We start from the raw sequence: 19630 nt of genomic DNA on the forward strand, positions 1-19630 counted from the left end.
GGTGACACAGAAATAACAGTACATAGCAGCGGCTTCTCCATCAGGGTGGAGAGGCGATGCGCCCCGTGCCGCCTGCAGAGAAAACAAGCAAAATAAAATGGTAATAAAACCATTGTTACCATTTTATTTTTTACTGCTGCCAGAGTGTGAGGGCAGGGCCACTGATGCTGAATGGCACAGGGAGGAGTAATGGTGGCTACTCCACCAGTCTAAACTGCACATTTCATTTTGGCCGGCTGTCTTGCAATGGCCAGTAAGACAGGCACACTTTAAACCTCTCCTCCCAGAGCAGCCAGGTGGAGAGCAGGCACAGGCGCCCAGTGTCTCAAACATCAGGGAGCCAGGCCACTCCAATCAATTCTAGCGCTTCTCTCATGATGGTTAACATTATTAACAGCTCAAGAGACACAGTGCTCGGACGACTGGAGAAAAACAGAGATCTGGAGGACGCAAAGCCAGTGGGTAAATAAATGTTTTCTTTTTAAATATTTAAGCAATGTAAACAGTAACTAAATCGCTGACATGCATTACACTAACATATTAAAGCTAAACATTTTAACTTTAAAACGTTAATGTAATGCGTATCAGCGGTTTAGTTACTGTTTATTGCATATGTTACTTATAATTTAATCTTGCTTGAGTGGACACCTTCCTGAGCCACTGACAGGCGATGTGAGAAACTCGCACTGCCTTCAGTCTCAACTCCAAGCTCTCAGTCGCGATCCGTCATAAACACTGTCGATAATGAGCCACGATTGAGACCTCTGGCACTGAGACTAATGACTTGCTGGTTTCTGGCAGTGCCAGGTTGCTTGCCCCACCACTTCCAAATATCTCCAGCCGCCACTGCGTACTATTCAATATTACATCAGTGTGATAGACAGTCACATCTAAAAACTGGTTCCACTTGTGGTTGTACTAAAACCCAGTGAAGTGCATCTTGGCAGCTGGCATAAAGTGCTAGTCTAAACCAATCAAGGTAAAGCATCTATAGGTTCAAGGCCCAGCATTTATGCTTAGATGTAAAGTGGAAAGAAAAAGATTCTCCCTTTTCACCACTGAAGGTAAAGACTCTGCCTAGAGAGAGTTGCAAGATTAAGTCACTGAGAAAAGATGCCATCTGAAAAACATATTTGCTCTGTCTACATTAGAGCAATTCAGATCATTTTACAAGGGTTGTTGTGCCTCAGCATTCAGATGTATTTTTGAATGACTCACACAATAAAGTCTGGATGAAACAAGTTGTCGGCTACCACCAGTGGCGTAGTGTGGGTTGTCAGCACCCGGGGCAAGGCAAGTAATTTGCGCCCCCTAACCCGGGGCAAGGCAAGTAATTTGCGCCCCCTAACCTGTGGATTTTAGCACTCGAGTCTCTTCCAAGATGTTGCACCCGGTGCGGCCGGCCCCCCCTGCACCCCCCACGCTACGCCACTGGCTACCACAGGAGAAACGACTGGGTGACCTAATACTTTGGCTTCATGTTGATGGCCAGCGAGGATAAACTCCGTATGGGGCGGTCCCTGGGGTGGATGCCTCACTAACTTGTCTACAGGAAATGGACTGTTCTACGGCTGGTGAGAGTGACTGGCCCATCATCCTGAAGATATGCAACGTATCTTGATGGGCTTCTGAACCCTTACTCACACTTTAGCCAGGCGACTCCAGAGGACCTCATGCTGATGCTAGAGAAAAGAGCACAGGGGAGTACTGGATGCCTGTACCTTCAAATACGAGACACGCCCCACAGAAAATGACACTAAGCACATGGATTCAACCAGAGTGATGCAGGTACGCAGGCTGTAAGAAGAAGAGGATGGAGCTAAAAAAACAATAGAAATAAATGCATAAAGACCCAGAGCACTGGGTTGAGCAGTGAAACGATATTGCTAAGCAACAGATAAAAAAGGAACTAGCAGGGATGCACATATACGGAGGGACGAAGGCAGGCATGTGCTCACAGCACAGATGCATCTTAACAACATTAGAAGCAGATGTCAGTCCTGCCACTCCCAGCAGAGGTACCAACAATCTGAGAAGGGCAAAGAGCCAGGATGCAAGAGTAGGTTTAATGCCAAATCCTGTGAGAAATTCCAAGTAATATTGCTTAGCTGTACGAAGTGGTGTGAAATGCTAGTTGAGCTACTGCTATAATATGAGAGAAGACTGCTCACTATCACAAAAGCAGGAAAGCCCAGAGATAGACCAACAGAGAGAAGTGAATGTCTCTGCCAGAGATTTATTTTATCATAAGAAAGAAAGCAGCTTTGAAATTAAGAAGAACCATTAAAATCAGTCAATGCAGACACATACACTGAAATCATGAGAACGCTTGAAATCAGAAAGAATACCAAGACACACACAGAAAAAAAACTCTCTTTTGTGGCTATAATAATGTGGACGGTGCACTATAATTTTTTTTAATTCTGCTCACTGTAGTAAAATATCCAAGAAACGAAAGATGTCTTGGGGAGTTCATGAGGAAGGCATTGTCTATTAGTATTAGACAAGGCCAAAACAACAGTTTAAAAAAAAAACCTTTTGACTGCTGTATTGACATATGCAGTTCAAGCACCTGTACGCTATATGCCCTTATAAGGTATTTACCCGTCAAGGACACAAGCCCAGCCTTTAAGAAGATTGCCCCTAGAATGTCTGTGCAGGGTCTGTGCAAACCTCGCATAAACCACTTGACACACAAGGGTACAACCAGCCCGGACATCAAAGGGTTGACATTCTGGGGGTTTTCCATGAGAAGGACCAGATCATTGTAAATCACAACAATAAATGAAGTGTTTATTATCAGCCGGGAATACACAGCATGAGCCCATTGACAGGCTGCAGGCATTGAGACTTTTTAAACTGCCTGATACTGTGCACTGTGAGCAGAACCGTGCACCAATAATGCCACTTTAAATCATAATTACAAGCACTGTTTTTATGGGTCCGGTATAAATTTAAAAACATGTTTTCTACAGACAAATGATAAACTGATGGATGGTCGACATAATATGCAGTGAGTGTGCTTGGAACATAGATAAAGTGAAAAGGATATATTGATTCAGAATTAATAACAGAATTAGGGTTGATGTGCAAAAAGGCGATGCAAATGTAAATCCTTGGACAGAGGACAAACAGGAACAAGTTTAGGAAACTGTATTCCTGATCAAATTTCAACTGAAGCGATTCTTTGTAATGCTGCACCGCAATCTGCATAATAAATAGTGATTTTTTCTTCTGCTAAAGCATGTCACAATTACTTTACTTTAAAAGACGGGTCACTGACCCTCTCCAGGGTGAACGGAGAGGATCAGAATCAAAATTTGGAGACATGAAGAGCGTGGCCGGGCCCTGAAAGCTATATTGGCAGATCTTAGTTTAGCTACTCGTACACAAAGTCTGTGCCATTAACCATGCAAAAGTCAACTTTCATGCCCAGCTTCGGCAGCTAACATTTGCATGCCTCATTTGCCTGCCTGAAAGTAAAGCCACAGTAGTTTATTTTCTTGGTTGGTGGTGACACAGTCATTCACGCTGGGTCTCTGCCTCTATGCAATGTAGCTGTGGAGCTCACTGGATCATTACATGTGCCGAACACAGACCAGTTCCGTCGCCTGGGATCTGAGCTGTATGCTAAACGGCTTGACTACTAACGAGGAAATGTAACATTTTATCAGAGGGGACAAAGAACGCCCAGGAAGTCCTTCTGAATGTATCTATTCTTTTAAAATTATTTTCAAAAAGCACCAAGTTGAAAACACATTTATCAAGATATCTGTTTGGGTCCTTCACATCAATGACCAGAATAACTAGTCATCCTTCTGGGATGTCTTAAACAAATGAATATCTACAGCTTCTGAGAAGAAAGATCTACTATTATTTAAAAAAAAAAAAAAAAAACTAAATAGCTTGAGGACTGAAAAACGTTTTAGCAGACCAGATGCCAGCCAAACTGTCACAGCTACTTGACCGTTCTTGTCTATTTGATAAAAAGAACTAAAATGAAGAACATAATTATTTGGATTCTGCTGAATATCGTGAACATTTGTTAAGATTGCAGAGTCGGGACGTGAGTACCAATGTCCTCTGTGCTTGTTTGAAAAGTAAAACATTGCCATAATGAAGAGCTGACAACAGCGCCATATTTTTAGCTTTGATGTGTAGATTATGAAGGATACCTACTTTGTTGAAGAAGCTGCTATATTTGGTTTCAAACTGAAAAATTTAAAGGGGTGAAAACTTACTTAACAATAACAAAACTTTTCAAGCTATGGAATGCTTTAATAGTTTAATGTGCAGGGAATTACTCCCCCCTCTATAACGAAGGGGACTTTAGAAATGCCAACTATAAACTGAACAATACACTTAATACATCTGCCATATGCAACCTTAAAAGCAGAATGAACACTGCCAGAATGCGAGAGAAGCTGCACGGTTCAAATAAAAGGGGATATGTGGGAGAAGAGTCATAATTAAAATAGTCCCACAGCAAAGAATCTAGCTGCAAGATCCCAAGAATTCCTGACTTGCTGTGGCACATTTTGCAACACCGAGAATCCTCTAGACCAGTGGTTCTTAACCTTTTGACTTCTGTGGACCCCCACTTTATCATTACTGGACCCGGGGACCCCCACTGAATCATTATTGGAGTCTGGGGACCCCCTCTGAGTCATTGCTGGAGGCCTGGGACTCTGGCCTAAACACTGTCAATGATTTGAACCACAAAACAATACACAAAAAATACAGAAACAAACATTCATAAAAAACATACACATATAAGACATTTTATTTAATTTTGCAAACAAACTAGAGCATTTCTAAATACAATTGAAGCACACATCGTCCATACTATCATACTATATTGGGTTTGACGAACCTGCACTGCTCCCACGAATCAATCTGAAGATACTAATTTAATTTTCTAGCTTCCAATTTCAAATTCCTTGACATTTACATCACGTTTTAAAATGTTAAATTGTACATCTAGCCACCTTATTTATATACACTTTATTAATCTGTTAATATTATTAAAATTTCAAAGCAGTCACAGACCCACTGAGGAGGCTTTGCAAACCCCCAGACCACAGGTTGGGAACCACTGCTCAAGACCAGAAAACTAAAGCCCTCATTACATGTTCAGCAGTATTTCGGCATGACTGCTGCGCTTTCGGCTGCCGACATACAGCCAATGATGGCAGTCTCCTGACCGCCGTATTACGAGACAAACACGGGAGACTACCCAAATATGGTCAGATTACAAAGACCGCCAGGGCAGGAGAGAGGCGGTCCAACCACCAACACCGCCATAATGTCATGACTCCGCCCACCATATTACGTGGCAAATCACTGCACGGTGGTCACTGAACATTGGTGAACCATTGGCGGTTCGCACCACCGTACACCAACCAATGGGGCGCCGTCATCAGCCCCCTACCAGACTGCCTCCTCGACGTGGGCCACTGTGTGGTTCAGGTAGGTAGGTGGGATGACTGTAATGGGGGGGGTTGCGAAAATTGTATATTTGAGGTGTGTGCATGTGCAGGCGTGTGTGTGTCTGTATGGGTGCCTGCAGGTGCAACAGGAATGTTTTTTCCTGTTGACAGGTGAGTTACCACCAGGGTTTTCGTGGCGGGGCGACTGCTGCGAAAACCCTGGCAGTTTGCACCATCGTAATACAGCCAGCGGTGTGAGGCATGCCGCCGGCCCAGAGAAATATTTCACCAGCCATGGCGATCTGCCAGCACTGGCGGGACTGGCAGCGGTGTGGCTGTTTCCAGTCGGCCACACCGCCATGCTCATTATGCAGAAGTCTTTACCACCGGGCCTGAGGCGGTGATACTGCCACCTCCACCACAACAGTCCTCGGACTAGTCGTAATGAAGGTCTGCGTCTGAATTCAAAATTAACTATTCCTAAAGGAGATCGTGAGGCCATGGAAGAACTCCACCTGCTCCACTCCTCCCACAACCAACAGAATCATGGTTGCATAAGAGGACATACATGGAGGGAGGCCTTTGGCAATGGCAGGTTGACATTAGAGTTCTAGAACATTTGCAAACCTACAGTTATATCACTTCTTAAAAACGAAAAAAGCAAAGCATTCCTGAGTAGGACAAAGACAGAAATGCATCTAACTGTAAAAATAAACAGTTTAAAAGCCATCTTGCCAACAGCACTCAGGTTATTTTCATAAGTATTCCTGTTTTTTCGCTTGTGTCACGTTTTGCACACTCGCCCTAATCCAGAGCAAAGTCTATTAAACTGAAGGAAAAATTGGGATCTTCGGGTCTGGGGCCAGCAGCTCACCATGTCTGTGATTACCTTTCAGTAAAGTAATTTTGTATTTCTTATATGCAGCCCATTTCCCTTAAGGGAAACAGGACTGTGTTTAAAAAGAAAAGTTTAATGTTTTTTTTAAAGAGTTGGCAGTGGACATTTGGACAACTCCTTACTCTTCAACAAACTTTTACATTGACAAAGAGGAAATGGTCCCAAAAGGACCACTTCGTTTTTGCGAATGTATTACCATCTCCATGAGGAACCAATAAAATATCAATGTTTTAAACCGAATTTCTGTCGCAAAACACTGCTACATTGGACACCGATTTGGTATTTACAACATGCCATTTCCTGATAAAGAATCGGTATACATATGCAATCCCATTTTAAGATCTTAAAAAACTTTTCTGACTCCTAAAATGGGATTAGTACAGAAGGAAAAGCATGTTAACAGTGACAAACGCCGACCTCGAATGTTTGCAACATTAAAATGCTCCGAATATCTGGCCCTAAAATCACTCTTCATTTAATACTTCAACAGATTTTTGAAAATATTAATAACATCAATGAAATCGCATATAATTTTAACCCGGTGAATTCTAACTAATGTCCTTTGTCTATCAGACTATTTATTAAAATAATGACGATTGATGTGATTTTTTTATCATGCCACTGATGTATGGATCTTTCACGTATGGCACGCAAATTCACAGCATGCGAATTATAGATTTATTTTTTTAAAAAACTAATCCATTTCCATTTACATATTGATCATTTTCACATAATAAATGGCCATGCACAAATTATCGGATTTATATACTTAAAAGTACTGCCATCTACTGGTGAATGGTATATTATTCTACATTTAAAGATCGATGATGAAAATTGAAAACACCATTTTTACCTTCTCTAACAAAACCCTAACCCATTTTCCTAGCAGACTTCAGCATCGGGCATGTTTCAACACATCCTGTTTCATCGTGTGCAGGAGTGGACCTTATTTTTATTTTTTTAAAGCTGTGAATCACAAAAAGGGATCTTTTCAAGCTTGGTTAAAACTGTCCGGGATGTCTAGTCAATTGAGTTTCCAAACCTGGTATTAACTAAGGCTACTTCTTCACGCAATATAAATTCGATTTCAATCAGTAAAGAAAAACCAGACAAGGAATGATGCTGAACAAGTATTAGAAGTTTCTTAATAGATGCAATTGAAGGAGAAGAGGCCCAGGAATGATGGTCATTCGGGTGAACATAGGGTGACGTGTCACTGAGTAAAATTTTGGACTATAACTGAAAAAAGTCCTGACAAAGAGGCAATTTTACAAAAATGCACTCTAGACCGGGTGCCAACCTTCCAGCTCCAACCAAAGCACAGAAAGTAATGTTTACAACTGTAAAAATTAACAAGTGACTCAACGAACACAATACATCTCATTTATAAATCTCCCAATTGTGTAACAAAGGCAATTAGATTAACATTTCAAACTGTACTCTTGTTTTAAACACCCAACACGTGTCCCACAAAATAAAGTATGTGTTCTTTTCCAGACCTCTTTTTCTCAACCTGGGGCATTATCTATGACCTGGAGTGCATTCAGGTCCTCCGCGCCTTAATTCTGCTGTGCACATCCGCCGCAGGTCTGTCTGCAATAAGCCTGGCCTCTAGCTTCACTGCCTGGATTCTGCGTGCATACAAATCAAGCTGGAGAACGGGGTCTGGTGGTCCCGAGGTTGGCAGGTGGAAAACACACAAAACAGAAATGTATGGGAGCCGCTCCTCTCACACTCAACTGGAGATTGCCCCTGTTGTGATGGTACTGCCCATGTACTCCCTCCAGACTGTCCACTTGGCCCATGCAGCTGTTGCAAAGGATGCTGGTCCTTCCCTGTGGTTTCCTTCACTCCTGGCTACGTCCTCCAACGCCCGCCCTGTGCCTTACAGCACAGAGGGTTGAGATCAGACAGAGTAGGGGGTGACATTGGGATTCCGGAAACCCTGATGTACTGCCATCTACAAGATCCCAGTGTATCCACATCCAGGAGTTTAGTTAGGGAGCCGACAGGTGAGTGGCAAGCAGAGAGTGCCCCAACCAGCTTCTCATTCTTTCACCTGTACCAGCCTGAGAAGCTCGAAGGACAGAGAGGGAGTACGAGAAAGGAGCAGACAGTCTTTTCTTTTCCACTGGGTAAGGGGCTAACCCTGTAACGAAGCTAGACTTAACAGGATGACTACCAGTCGAAGGTTTAGATATTGAGCCCTTCCTCATTACACAATCATGACCTCTAGTTGCTTAAATGTTTTAATGGTGCTCCTAAAACCACCGCTGCTTCTGAAAACTTCTTGTATATCATCGGAGACTCTTCCAGAGTTAAGAACATTGCTTAATTTGGATTCAAATGCCACTCCGGATTGTGGAAACTATTTGTATCATGTCAGTGTTAGACCTGACCTGTTTTCCACTGTCTTTTTGCTTCTGACCTCCTGTTTTTGATCCTGTGCTGAATTTTGGTTTTGCTGGCTTTAGGACTCTGGGCACTTTACCACTGCTAAAGTGTTCCATATCTAAATTGTATTGGTGATTGGCTTATCCATGATTGGCATATTTGATTTACTAATAAGTCCCTAGTAAAGTTCACTATGTGTGCCCAGGGCCTGTAAATCAAATGCTATTAGTGGGCCTGCAGCACTGATTGTACCACCCACATGAGTAGCCTTGTGAACATGTCTCAGACCTGCCACTGCAGTGTCTATGTGTGTGTGCAGTGTTAAACTGCTATGTCGACCTGGCAAGTGCACCCACTTGCCAGGCCCAAACATTCCCTTTTATTACCTGTAAGTCACCCCTAAGGTAGGCCCAAGGCAGCCCCATGGGCAAGGTGCAGTATATTTAAAAGGTGGGACATGCTATGGTGTATTTTACATGTCCTGATAGTGAAATAATGCAAATTTCGTTTTTCACTATTACAAGGACTAGCTCTCCCATAGAGTAACATTGGAATTACCTTGAAATATCTTTTAAGTGTAACTTCCCATTGGGAGCAGATAGAAGTGGAGTTTGGGGTCTCTGAACTCACAAATAAAAAATACATCTTTTGGTGAAGTTGGTTTCTGAATTGGGAGTTTGAAAATGCCACTTTTAGAAAGTGGGCATTTTCTTGCTTAACCATTCTGTGCCTCTGCCCGTCTGCTGAGTACACGTCTGGGTCAGGATAACAGTTGAGCTATTTGTGCATTCACTCTAGACAGTCACACAAAGGGAGCTGAGGTGTGCCCTGCATATCCTGATGGCCCATCACCAGGCGATGGTGCTAGATTGGTGGGAGGAGCTGACACTTGCACCTGAACAGTTCTATGCCTGTCCTCCCACAAAACAGTCACCACCCCACTGGAGTGTGGCTTGAGTCAGGGCCAGGGCAGGGAAAGGCAGGTTCTTGTGCACTACAAAGACTTCTCTTTGAAGTTTGCCTACTTCAAAGACAGAAATGAGTATGACCTCTGACAACACATAGTTAGATTTCTTCTGGACTGAGGAAAGTCTGACAGGAAGAAGAGCTGGATGCTGTCGAAGGGACTGCCACTCTGCCTGTTGCTTTGTTGTGGTGCCCGCTGCTTCTGTCCTGGGAGTGAAAGGACTGGACTTGGCTTTCTACATCCTGCTTCCAAAGGTTTTACAAGGGCTTGGACCGAGCTTGAATCCTGATAAGAACTCTCAGAGACATCAAAGACTTCATCTGCCAGTACCTGGGCTCTTCTGCTGAGAGTCCTGAATTGCCAAGTGGTGCCAACACCAGTCCCTGGGCCCTGAAGGAGAAACCTGACACCTGAATGCACCAGAAGAATCGATGCAGAACCTGTCCCACGGCTGAATATTAGACGCAGCACCTGACTCATGGCTGCAGAATCGACCCAGCACCTGTTTCCCCGTGTTCTCATCAACACAGCGCATTTTGTTTTTCCACGCATCGTCCATGGGCAGCAATTTTTCATCAACCGCGCACCGCTGTAAGGAACTGAGGCCGCATGTCTGAAAATCGACACATTGCCTTTCTTGTGCAGAAAGAATCGACGCATCACCTCGCCTGCCAGTAAAGAAGCGATGTATCTTCTCACCTGCGAGGAAAGATTTGATGCATCACCTCCCATGCGCAGTAAGGAACCTATGCATCCTTTAGCTTTTCCGGCACCTCACCTCCCCTGTGGCCTTCATCGCCTTTGTTTTTGACACATCCCAGGTACTTTGTTCTAAAGTGATAAATCCACTGATTGCTGTGGATTAAGACTTGCTTAAACTTTTAAAAAGAGTTATTTTGACATGTGTATGTTGGATTTTTTTTCGTTTTGGTCTTGTTACACTAAGAACATTTTTTGGCTGTTTTTCTAAACTGGTGTGGAGTACTTTTGTGGTGTTTTCACTGTGTTACTGTGTGTGTGTACAAATTCTTCACAAATTGCCTCAGAGATAAGACTTACTGCTTGAGCCACGCTACCAAGGGGGTGAGCAGGGGTTATCTTAGCTATGTGAATACCTTACCCTGACTAGAGTGAGGGTCTCTACTTGGACAGGGTGCAAACCACTGCCAACTAGAGATCCCATTTCTAACAGTCATGGATTGTTCCTTACTGCTTGCCTTACTTGTGGAGAATGTCTGAAATCATACAAGTGGGCAAAAAAAGGCTGCCTAAGTATAATTCGACAGGGATTCCCTTCTGTGCTTCCGATATGAGAGCATATTTATGTAACGCTTCAACAACAATTGTGGAGGAATGGCATCCAGAACAAGAAAGCCCATCGTCTCCTGCATTGAACCAAACAAAGGGATCCTAAATAGCCACGGAACCATACTTAGGAATAAAGTAAAAACTATGAAACAACTTAAGTTTCATTTAGGGAATCTTGGGTGTGTGTTGGGGGGTGGGGTGTGTGAGTTTGTGTATATATATCTTCAGACAGTGCTAGTGATGGGCTTAGTGTGGGGAGGGAGCAGGGGTGGAAGGCATGGCGTCTGGCACTGGGAGATTATCAGGACTTTGCTAGTCCCTGATCTTTTTTTTTCCTATCCTGGCATCATTTGTTGCAGAGACTGAACAACTTTCCAGAGCTGCACATGGCATTTTAATATAGATTTTCTGTGGCACTAATAGGGTGAACTTCAACAGAATACCAAGGGTGATAAAATAGATAATGTGATGTTATTGCCACTAAGGATCAGTTAGCCTGTCTTCACCATCCTGTGCGAATCCTAAGGCTTGTGTGCCAATCTTTCTGGAGAGCTGCCAGAGAAACATGTATCAGAACTACACCTGAAGGGAACTAAGGGCCACGTGTACTAAAGTTTGAAATAGCAAGTTCCTAATTGCGATTTCCCACTAATCGCAATTAGAAAAACAAGATGTATGGAACTCTTTTGCATTTCATTTTTGATTCCCAGTGCGTCACAAATAGACCTACCACATGAATATTAATGAGGTCGATCTTGATTTGCGACCCATTGGGAATCACAAAAATCACTGCGATGGTGGCCTGCTGGGGTCTGCAGACCACCATGTCTGTGATTGCTTATAAATAAAGCAATCTTTTTTTTTGTTTTTTTAAATGAAGTCTGCTTTCCTTAAAAGAAAATGGGATACGTTAAAAGAAAAAAAAAAGAAATGTGTTCTTTTCATTTTTAAAAGAGCAGGCACTGCCTGCTCTTAAAAAATGCTTTTACAAACATTCAGAAAGACGAAGGGGTCATTTTCATTTGCAAATTTGTTACCCCCAATTTGAAATTGGTAGTAAAATGCAAATGTTTTACAATCACATCTCGGTCGCAAAACATTCATAAATACTACTGTGAGTCACTATTAGGAAGGGACGCCCTCAACGCGCCCCTTCCTAATACCAAACCGCAAACCCAAATTGTGATACGGTTACCGAATCGCTATTTGGGTTTGGTACATGTCACATTGCCTTTTTGTGTTGCAAAGGCTTCACACATGTGACCCCAGGAGAGGTTAAAAACAGACTTTTGAGGCATTTTACTTTGTGTGACTACGTCACACATACTTTTTAAGTATGGCCTAATCAATTTAATATCAACCAATAGCAGCGCAGCTGTGGAGGAAAAAATAAAATATTCTTTAAGTGTTTCGATACAACAGGTATAATTCAATTAGATTAAATGGCCTGAATGGGAGTCACATATAGGAAAAGCAAAAACCACCATTACCTCCAGTGGAGCGAAATTACAGAAATGTAGGTGCATTCTTACACTTTTCGCTGTTCTGCTTCCCGACAGGAAACTAAGACACTGATTGCAGGGAACACTGTAGTAAGGGTGCGCCATCCCATGGCTGTTCCATGCAAAGTTTGAAGTAGGAAATGGATGCAAACAAACATCTAAGAATACGCAAAAGTACAAAATGTTGTCAGCACTTAGTAAAAAAAAAAAATCCAATTGATCAGACTCACCTGGCCCTGTGTTAGTGCCCGAATTGGGTTGTTTAACGTCACCCATACAGTCCCGTCCTGATTGAGAGTTAGTGTGCAAGGAACTGCAAGGGGTGAATGAAAAGGAATGCAATCGACAGTTAAATGTACATTATGGTAAATTTCATTTTGCCAAACAAGTATGAAATAAAAATTAAATATATCACAGAAACAGGACATAGCAAGGAGCACATTTCTTTACGATTCCTAAATGACAAAGGTGCATAAGTAGACAAAAATGAAGGCGGCCTAAGTCTCGCTCTGCAAAAGGTGGCGACACAAACAGATGTGAGTTGGATACATGGGGCTAGACTCACTTTGAGCACAAGCAAGATTACCAGCTGGCTAATCCCATTTGTGGACCGGAGAGCAAAGTCGCTTCCATGAACAGCAGTTACCAAGACGCTCTGTGCATCTGTGTCAGGGACTAAGGGCCAGATGTATCATTAATTCCAATAGCGATTACCAAATTGCAATTTTTTGCAAATCGCAATTAAGTAATTGCTATTGGAATGTAAGAAACTCCAGGAGTTTCATATAGCAATTCGCAAGAGCTCGCAAATGGACCTACCTCATTAATATTCATGAGGTAGGTTGCAATTCGCGACCCACTATGGATCGCCACAATCACAGGGATGGTGGCCTGCTGGGCTCAGCAGACCATCATGCCTCTGATTGCTTTTAAATAAAGCAATCTTTTTTTTATTTTTTTTTAATTTTTTTTAAATGCAGCCCGTTTTCCTTAAAGGTAAACAGGATGCGTTTAAAAAAGAAAAATGAAAAGTTTCCTTTTCATTTTTTAAGAGCAGGCAGTGGTCGGGCTCTTACAAAATGTTTTCGCATGCATTCACAAAGAGGAAGGGGTCCCAGTACTGGTGTTTGCAAGGAAAACATTTCTCCTGCATTCAGGAGACATCGGCAGTGAGACTGCAGTCAACATATTTTCTGAGGACCTTTTAATGAGCAAACCTTGCCGCACTGCACACAATACAGCTCCTTCAGGGAACTTCAGTGCAAACAGAGTGTGTTGCAATACTTGCGAGAATGATGGAAAAATATACCACTTCCTGATAAGGTCCTTTTACCTTACTGTGGTGATTTTTGCTTGGGCAACACTGAATTTGACAGGTTTATTTTGGAGATGAGAGGGTTCCTTATTATTTACTGTTTTAACAAAGGAGAGGACTGCTGGAAATAGTATGTGAGAGCAGCAATGTCGTCATGCATTGGATCTCATATCTGTAAACGCACACTGGATGATAGTCAACATTTTGTTGTAGAGTGTGAGCACGTGAGGCAGATGTAGAGAGCAGGTAAGGGGAAAAGGAAAGAAGAAATCTATGCAAACACTCTGAATGTACAGACACCTACGTACTTTTGGATGAACACTGGGAAATTGCATTAAAATGGGGTCCCTGGAAAAATGATTTCTCCACTTGGTCATGGCAGTCTCCGGGCAGAACCTTTCTTATCAGAGGACGAGGTCCTTACCCTTCCATTTTTCCGTTCGGAAGACTGAGTGAGTGTGTAGAAGGGTTACTTGGCTTCACAGACGAGGAGAGAAGCAGTGAAGCGATGAATGGAGCTGAAGAATCTTTGAAGCAGCTGCAGGAGCACTGCTCCTCCAAGGGACACCTGAGCAGAGAGAGGAGGGGTCTTTTGAAGATCGTTTGTTCGCGTTTTGCGGGTTAGGCAGCAACCCACGCATTTGGTGATAACTGCAATGGATATTTTAGGATCACGTCATGAGGAGGTATAGGAAAAATGAAGGACACAATTTTCTTGAAAGGTGCGCCAGGATGGAGAAGGTAATAGATAAGGGAAAATTAGTGAATCCACCTCAGAAAGTGTGAAATCTTCGGACGTGTAAAAGAAGAGGGAATATAGACTAAATACATTTGAAAATGTCAAACAAAGGTGGTGCGGAACCAGTGGCATGTCATCCAAAAGCGAGGCAAGAGAATAAAACAAGAATATGTGGTAACCAAAGATTATTTTCCCATTTCGCAAGCCACACACATTCTGCGAGTGCAGACAGTGACCTGGATGGAGGGTAAACTGCAATATGTGTGGGAGAAAAAAACATTTTGCCAAATGTCGCAATTAAAGCAAAGGTGTGGTACAGGTTGTGAGGGATATATCAGAGGGAAGCAAATGAGAGGACAGATCTTTGAAAAGAAAGAAATGATTCAAAGTATAATGCTCAATCCCCAATGCTTACAGATTCTTGTGCTCTACCATGATTTCTGTGGAAATGCTGAAGGTATTTGTTGAAGATGTGATAAAGATGGTGAAATCAAACATGTCTCCTAGGATTCCAGGGGAGGGCGTAGGGTGTGGTGTAGGTGTGGGGAGAGGTCGTCCCTCCATCCCACGATATTCTTTTAAGAATGTGAAGCTAAAAGGAAGAGTATATGAGATCAGTGTCGTTGAGTCCTTTTTGGGATCTTCCTACCAAAGACAATTATACTGAATTGTATTATATTTCTGGATTTATATAAAGCTGCATACGCCTGATGAGGCCAGAATTTATTGGACACCAATAAAAAGGAAGTTACGTCACAGAGAAGGAAGGGACGAAGATTTATGAAAGTAGTGTGTGAACATTTAGGAAGACCATGAATGAAACTCTGTAGACAATATTAATCACAAATGTGTTTAGGAAAGAGCTGGGCTGGGTGAGTTGGTTAGACGGCAGTAAAGTCTCTAACTGCTGGTGTGTGGAAGGAGAAATGATTTGGCAAATTTGAAAGAGGCAGTGACAACGAAATCTTAAAGGGCTGAACAGCAAAGGGATCATAGAACCGACTACTGTAAACATCACTCTCCAATACATAGTTTATGAACATTTTGGTAAGTCACAAGCAACGCGCTGCTCTACTAGCCTAATTCATGTTTTTTGCAGCCCGGTCATGCATTGTTGCCACCAACCCTGAGGTGTGTGTGGTCTAAATATCTGTGCCTGGCTGGACATGGGAAAAGGGAATTTTGGGTTCAGAAAGTTGACTGCACCAAAATGGAAAGTATTGGCTACAGACGGGCGTGTTTGGGAAGCAAAGGGAAAACGATGGAAGGTAACTGATGTGCAGATTTTTTGTCATGCTGATGGAATACTCCTATTAGCATCACCTTTCTCTGCCCGACTCATCTGCACTGGTGCATTCATGTAGAACCCTTGTCCCTCTAGATTTCACTCTGTCGGTTATGAGAGTTGAGGGGAGTTAGTGGTTTGTGATGTTATGTTAAGATTACGCTGAATAAAGAGTTACTTTTTTCCTTTATTTCATGGTCCATACTACAAATTGGCAACAAGTTTGTTGACTCCAGACCTGAACTCTGCCACCGTTTTTAGATGAGCACCATCCAGCATCACCTTCACCAGTTGGCGCGCTCTACCTTACGTCTATGCTGAAAGCCAGTCCAATTGTGGCATCATCATTGGGCACTAACTGCAGGATGGACAATGGCTGCACCGGTGACGTGAAGGAGGAACAACTTTACCTTCCATGCAACTGATTCTCCCAATGACAAAGGTGCCACCTTTCGCAAGGCGCAATGTTCAGGGATCCAGTAAGTCTTAGTACAGCACAGTTGCATTCAATCATTAAGGGCAAAATTCTACGCCCTGTTGCCTTCTGCAACCGACTCCTCAGTTGGCTATGTAACAATATGTCTGCTGTCTAAAGCAGGCCTGCTGTCTAAAGAATGGAGAGGGGTGCTCTTTAATGACATCCAGTTCTTTCATCACTCCGTGACGTGAGGTGAGAAGCATCACCGTCATCTACTTTAACCTGCTCTGTGGTGGGAAGAACAGCAGCATCATATTATTGTGCTCCTCTATCTGTGATTCCCGTCAGAGAGGCGGCCATCTTGGAACGATGTGCTCACCGATATGCGCGCTCTACTTCTGGCAGCACAACCAGTGTGCATGTTATCAGCAACATATGGGTCATTTACAGGACTTACAACTGACTGCATATAATCTTTCACATCCCTACTGTGATGTACACAAATGAGATTTAATGGTTAAAAAAGGAAATAAGAGTGAAAACGTGTAATGTAGAAATTTCTACAGAGAGCACTTCCTTATTAACAATGTAACTTGTATATTTTCAAAAAGCTGATTTTCCACACTATCATTTTCTTTCATGTGCACATTGTTTTTGATAAGGATCTCAGTGCGCTCAAGACACTGAACTCTCGGTTGCTAAATACGCACTATTCTTAATACATACATGTATACTATTGCCTCAGTACAAGTTGCTGGTATTGACCGCAATTGTAATTAGTGTCACTGTAGTAAAAACCAAGATGTACTATAATTATACAAGCAAAATACTAAATAATTTCCCAAGGAGGTGAGAAAGGAAAAAAGAGCCATGTGCCTTTAGGTACAGGATTTCTTTCTACACTGCTTCCCTTGGGGGGTGTTATGTTTTGAGTAAGAACTAAATCAATTATGGACAAAAAGGTCATTTTTCAAGATTTGTAGGGAGAAATGAAGGATGTAGAAAAGTAAGGTAGCCCTAATTAGCCAAGGCAGTCTGAAGAGGATTGTTTGAAGCACAGAGATATTACTGTAGCTGTGATTAATGTAATGGTATTGCCAAGGAGATCAATTGGGACCTCCCATGTGCATTATCCACACAAGAAGCAAAGACTGAGGTAGTGGTAGATCCAGGCTCCCTTTTACCATAATCACCCAAAAGCTTTTTGACTGCAAACGTAAAGATGTGGTTGATGTGTTACAAATCCCAGACATGAAAGCAGAATCAGTCAATGTTATAAGACAGAATTTGTAAACAATATTCCTGGCGAAGCGTACTTCAAGAATAGAACTGCAATTTATCAAAACTTGTGCCAACATGAACTGAGATGGTATACTGGGATGGGGAGATCAATGTATGTTAAAATGTTATTTAACCCGTGCTCATTACAAGTATTGGCAATTAGCAGGACACTAAAGTACATTCTGAAGTAACTGTCAGAGAGAACTTTGGTGCAGCATTTTCATGAGCTCTAGGGAAGCTGTCCATTGACAATCAAAAAGCTTACCACTAAATTTGAAAAGGAGCAAGCACTCAATAGCAAAGCCATTGCGAACAGAGTTTTGACAAACAATTTTAATGCAAAATGACTCACAGCAAAAATAACAAAGCTACATCTGAATTTATAGAAGGAGACCTGGTCAATTTAATGCTCCATCAATCAATAATTTGTTAAGCGTGCTACTCACCCGGTAGGGTCTCAAGGCGCTGGAGGGGGGGAGAGGGGGTGCTACTGCTCAAAGAGCCATGTTTTGAGGCTCTTTCTGAAGGCTAGGAAGACCTGGGTCTTGCGTAGGTTGGTGGGGAGGGAGTTCCAGGTTTTGGCGGCAAGGAGGGAGAAGGATCTGCCGCCGGAGGTGGTGCATTGGATGCAGGGGACTGTTGTTTGCCACCCCTTCCTGTGCTCTGGCTGGTCAGGCCAAGATTTTTCCCAAGCTTGCTGCTGCCAAGACAGGTTTCTGGCCTCCTGCCAGGCAGCGTGGGCGCTCCCAGGAGTCAGAGACAATGCTGAGGCAGGAAGGAGGTCACACCTCCATATCCCAGCCGGGCCAGTGAAGAGAGCCTTCACAGCAGTGAATTACTAAGGCTTCCCTGCCCGTGATAGCTATCTGTGCTGTTCCCCAGCAGAGGAAACAGCCCTCTCCTGCCCCCAGGCACATTTGCTCGTGGTCAGGCAGGAAATTAGGTATGCATGACGATGCACACCCCCAACAGGCTGACCACACCTCTACGGTGAATAGCCCAGTCTGCCCACTAAATTTTGATTTCTGCCATCTTAGGAGTGGCATAATAGAGGGTTCTGGGTAGCTAAAAGGGACCTGCCCCCGCTAGATTTGGTCACTACAGTGACAGATTAGCTGTAGGAGCTAGCTGCCCGTTGATCACTAGTCTCCACACCCCTAACGCCCCTATACCTAGCATTTAAGGGACACCTCAGACACCAGAACCTCAGTTCTGATCGACCAACTTCGAAGAAGGACCAAGGGGAGTTCTGCATTACCGACAACCAGATTTTTGACCACTGTACCAAAGCAAAAGAGGGATACTCTGTCCTTGAGGCTACAGACTGGGAACTGGGTGAACCTTCCTCATCCTTGGCTGAAGCTAGACACTTCAGACCAGGGGGACCCTTGTGGAAGCCAGAAGCACCTTCTTACTCCCTTGGACTAGTGACACTAGTCCCCTGTAAACTTTAGGTAAAAACGCTCACAGGATCCGAAGTTTCACAGACCATCAAGCTCCATGTGGGATCGACAAAAGCCAGGTGGTCCAGTGACTGCTGGGAGTTGTAGTCTTGCCTGTCTTTAAGTTTAAGGCCGCTATGTCGCTCCTGCGGACACTGTGACGCTCCCAAATGATTTCTGCACCTTGACCCCTGCCAAGGCATGCTGGTTGCCAGTCCGGTAACTAACCCTGACAATGGATGCTGCAAGATACAGGCTTCTCCCAGGGGGGCTGAGTAGCATTCCCCTGTGTTAAGAATGCGTGCACCACGATCCCATCCCCAGCGGTGCATACCATGTCTTGTGTTGGGGTTGTGCATTCTACTGAGGACTCCATAGCCTCAAGAGTAAAAGGCAGCACAAGCGTCAAGAAACCCTCTTACGATCTCATACAGGGTTTAAACTCTATTTTGGTCTGCCACTGGTGTTCAGTTTGCTTGGGTTTATTCAAAGGGAAGGGATGCGCTATATTGCAAGTGTTTTTTCATTCTCACTTTATCGCTCCCATAACCTCTCCACTCCCCGATCCAGTTAGGATAACCTTGTACGACCTTTCTCCTTTTCACTGGAGCATTTCAGTAAAACCTTTGTTTCTTTAGATTCCATTCTGTCA

At 43.3% G+C, this 19630-nt stretch overlaps 1 protein-coding gene across 1 annotated transcript in view; it reads right to left on the minus strand.

Moving 5' to 3' along the window:
* TRMU (tRNA mitochondrial 2-thiouridylase) overlaps positions 1–19630 on the minus strand; it is a 108822-nt gene that overhangs the window by 14297 nt on the left and 74895 nt on the right. Inside the window, exon 10 of the mRNA XM_069229731.1 lies at positions 12729–12811. Within this exon, the coding sequence (XP_069085832.1) occupies positions 12729–12811 (83 nt within the window). The remainder of the gene's footprint in view (positions 1–12728; positions 12812–19630) is intronic.

Source organism: Pleurodeles waltl, chromosome 4_1, assembly GCF_031143425.1.
Source record: "Pleurodeles waltl isolate 20211129_DDA chromosome 4_1, aPleWal1.hap1.20221129, whole genome shotgun sequence".
NCBI classification, from domain to species: domain Eukaryota; kingdom Metazoa; phylum Chordata; class Amphibia; order Caudata; family Salamandridae; genus Pleurodeles; species Pleurodeles waltl.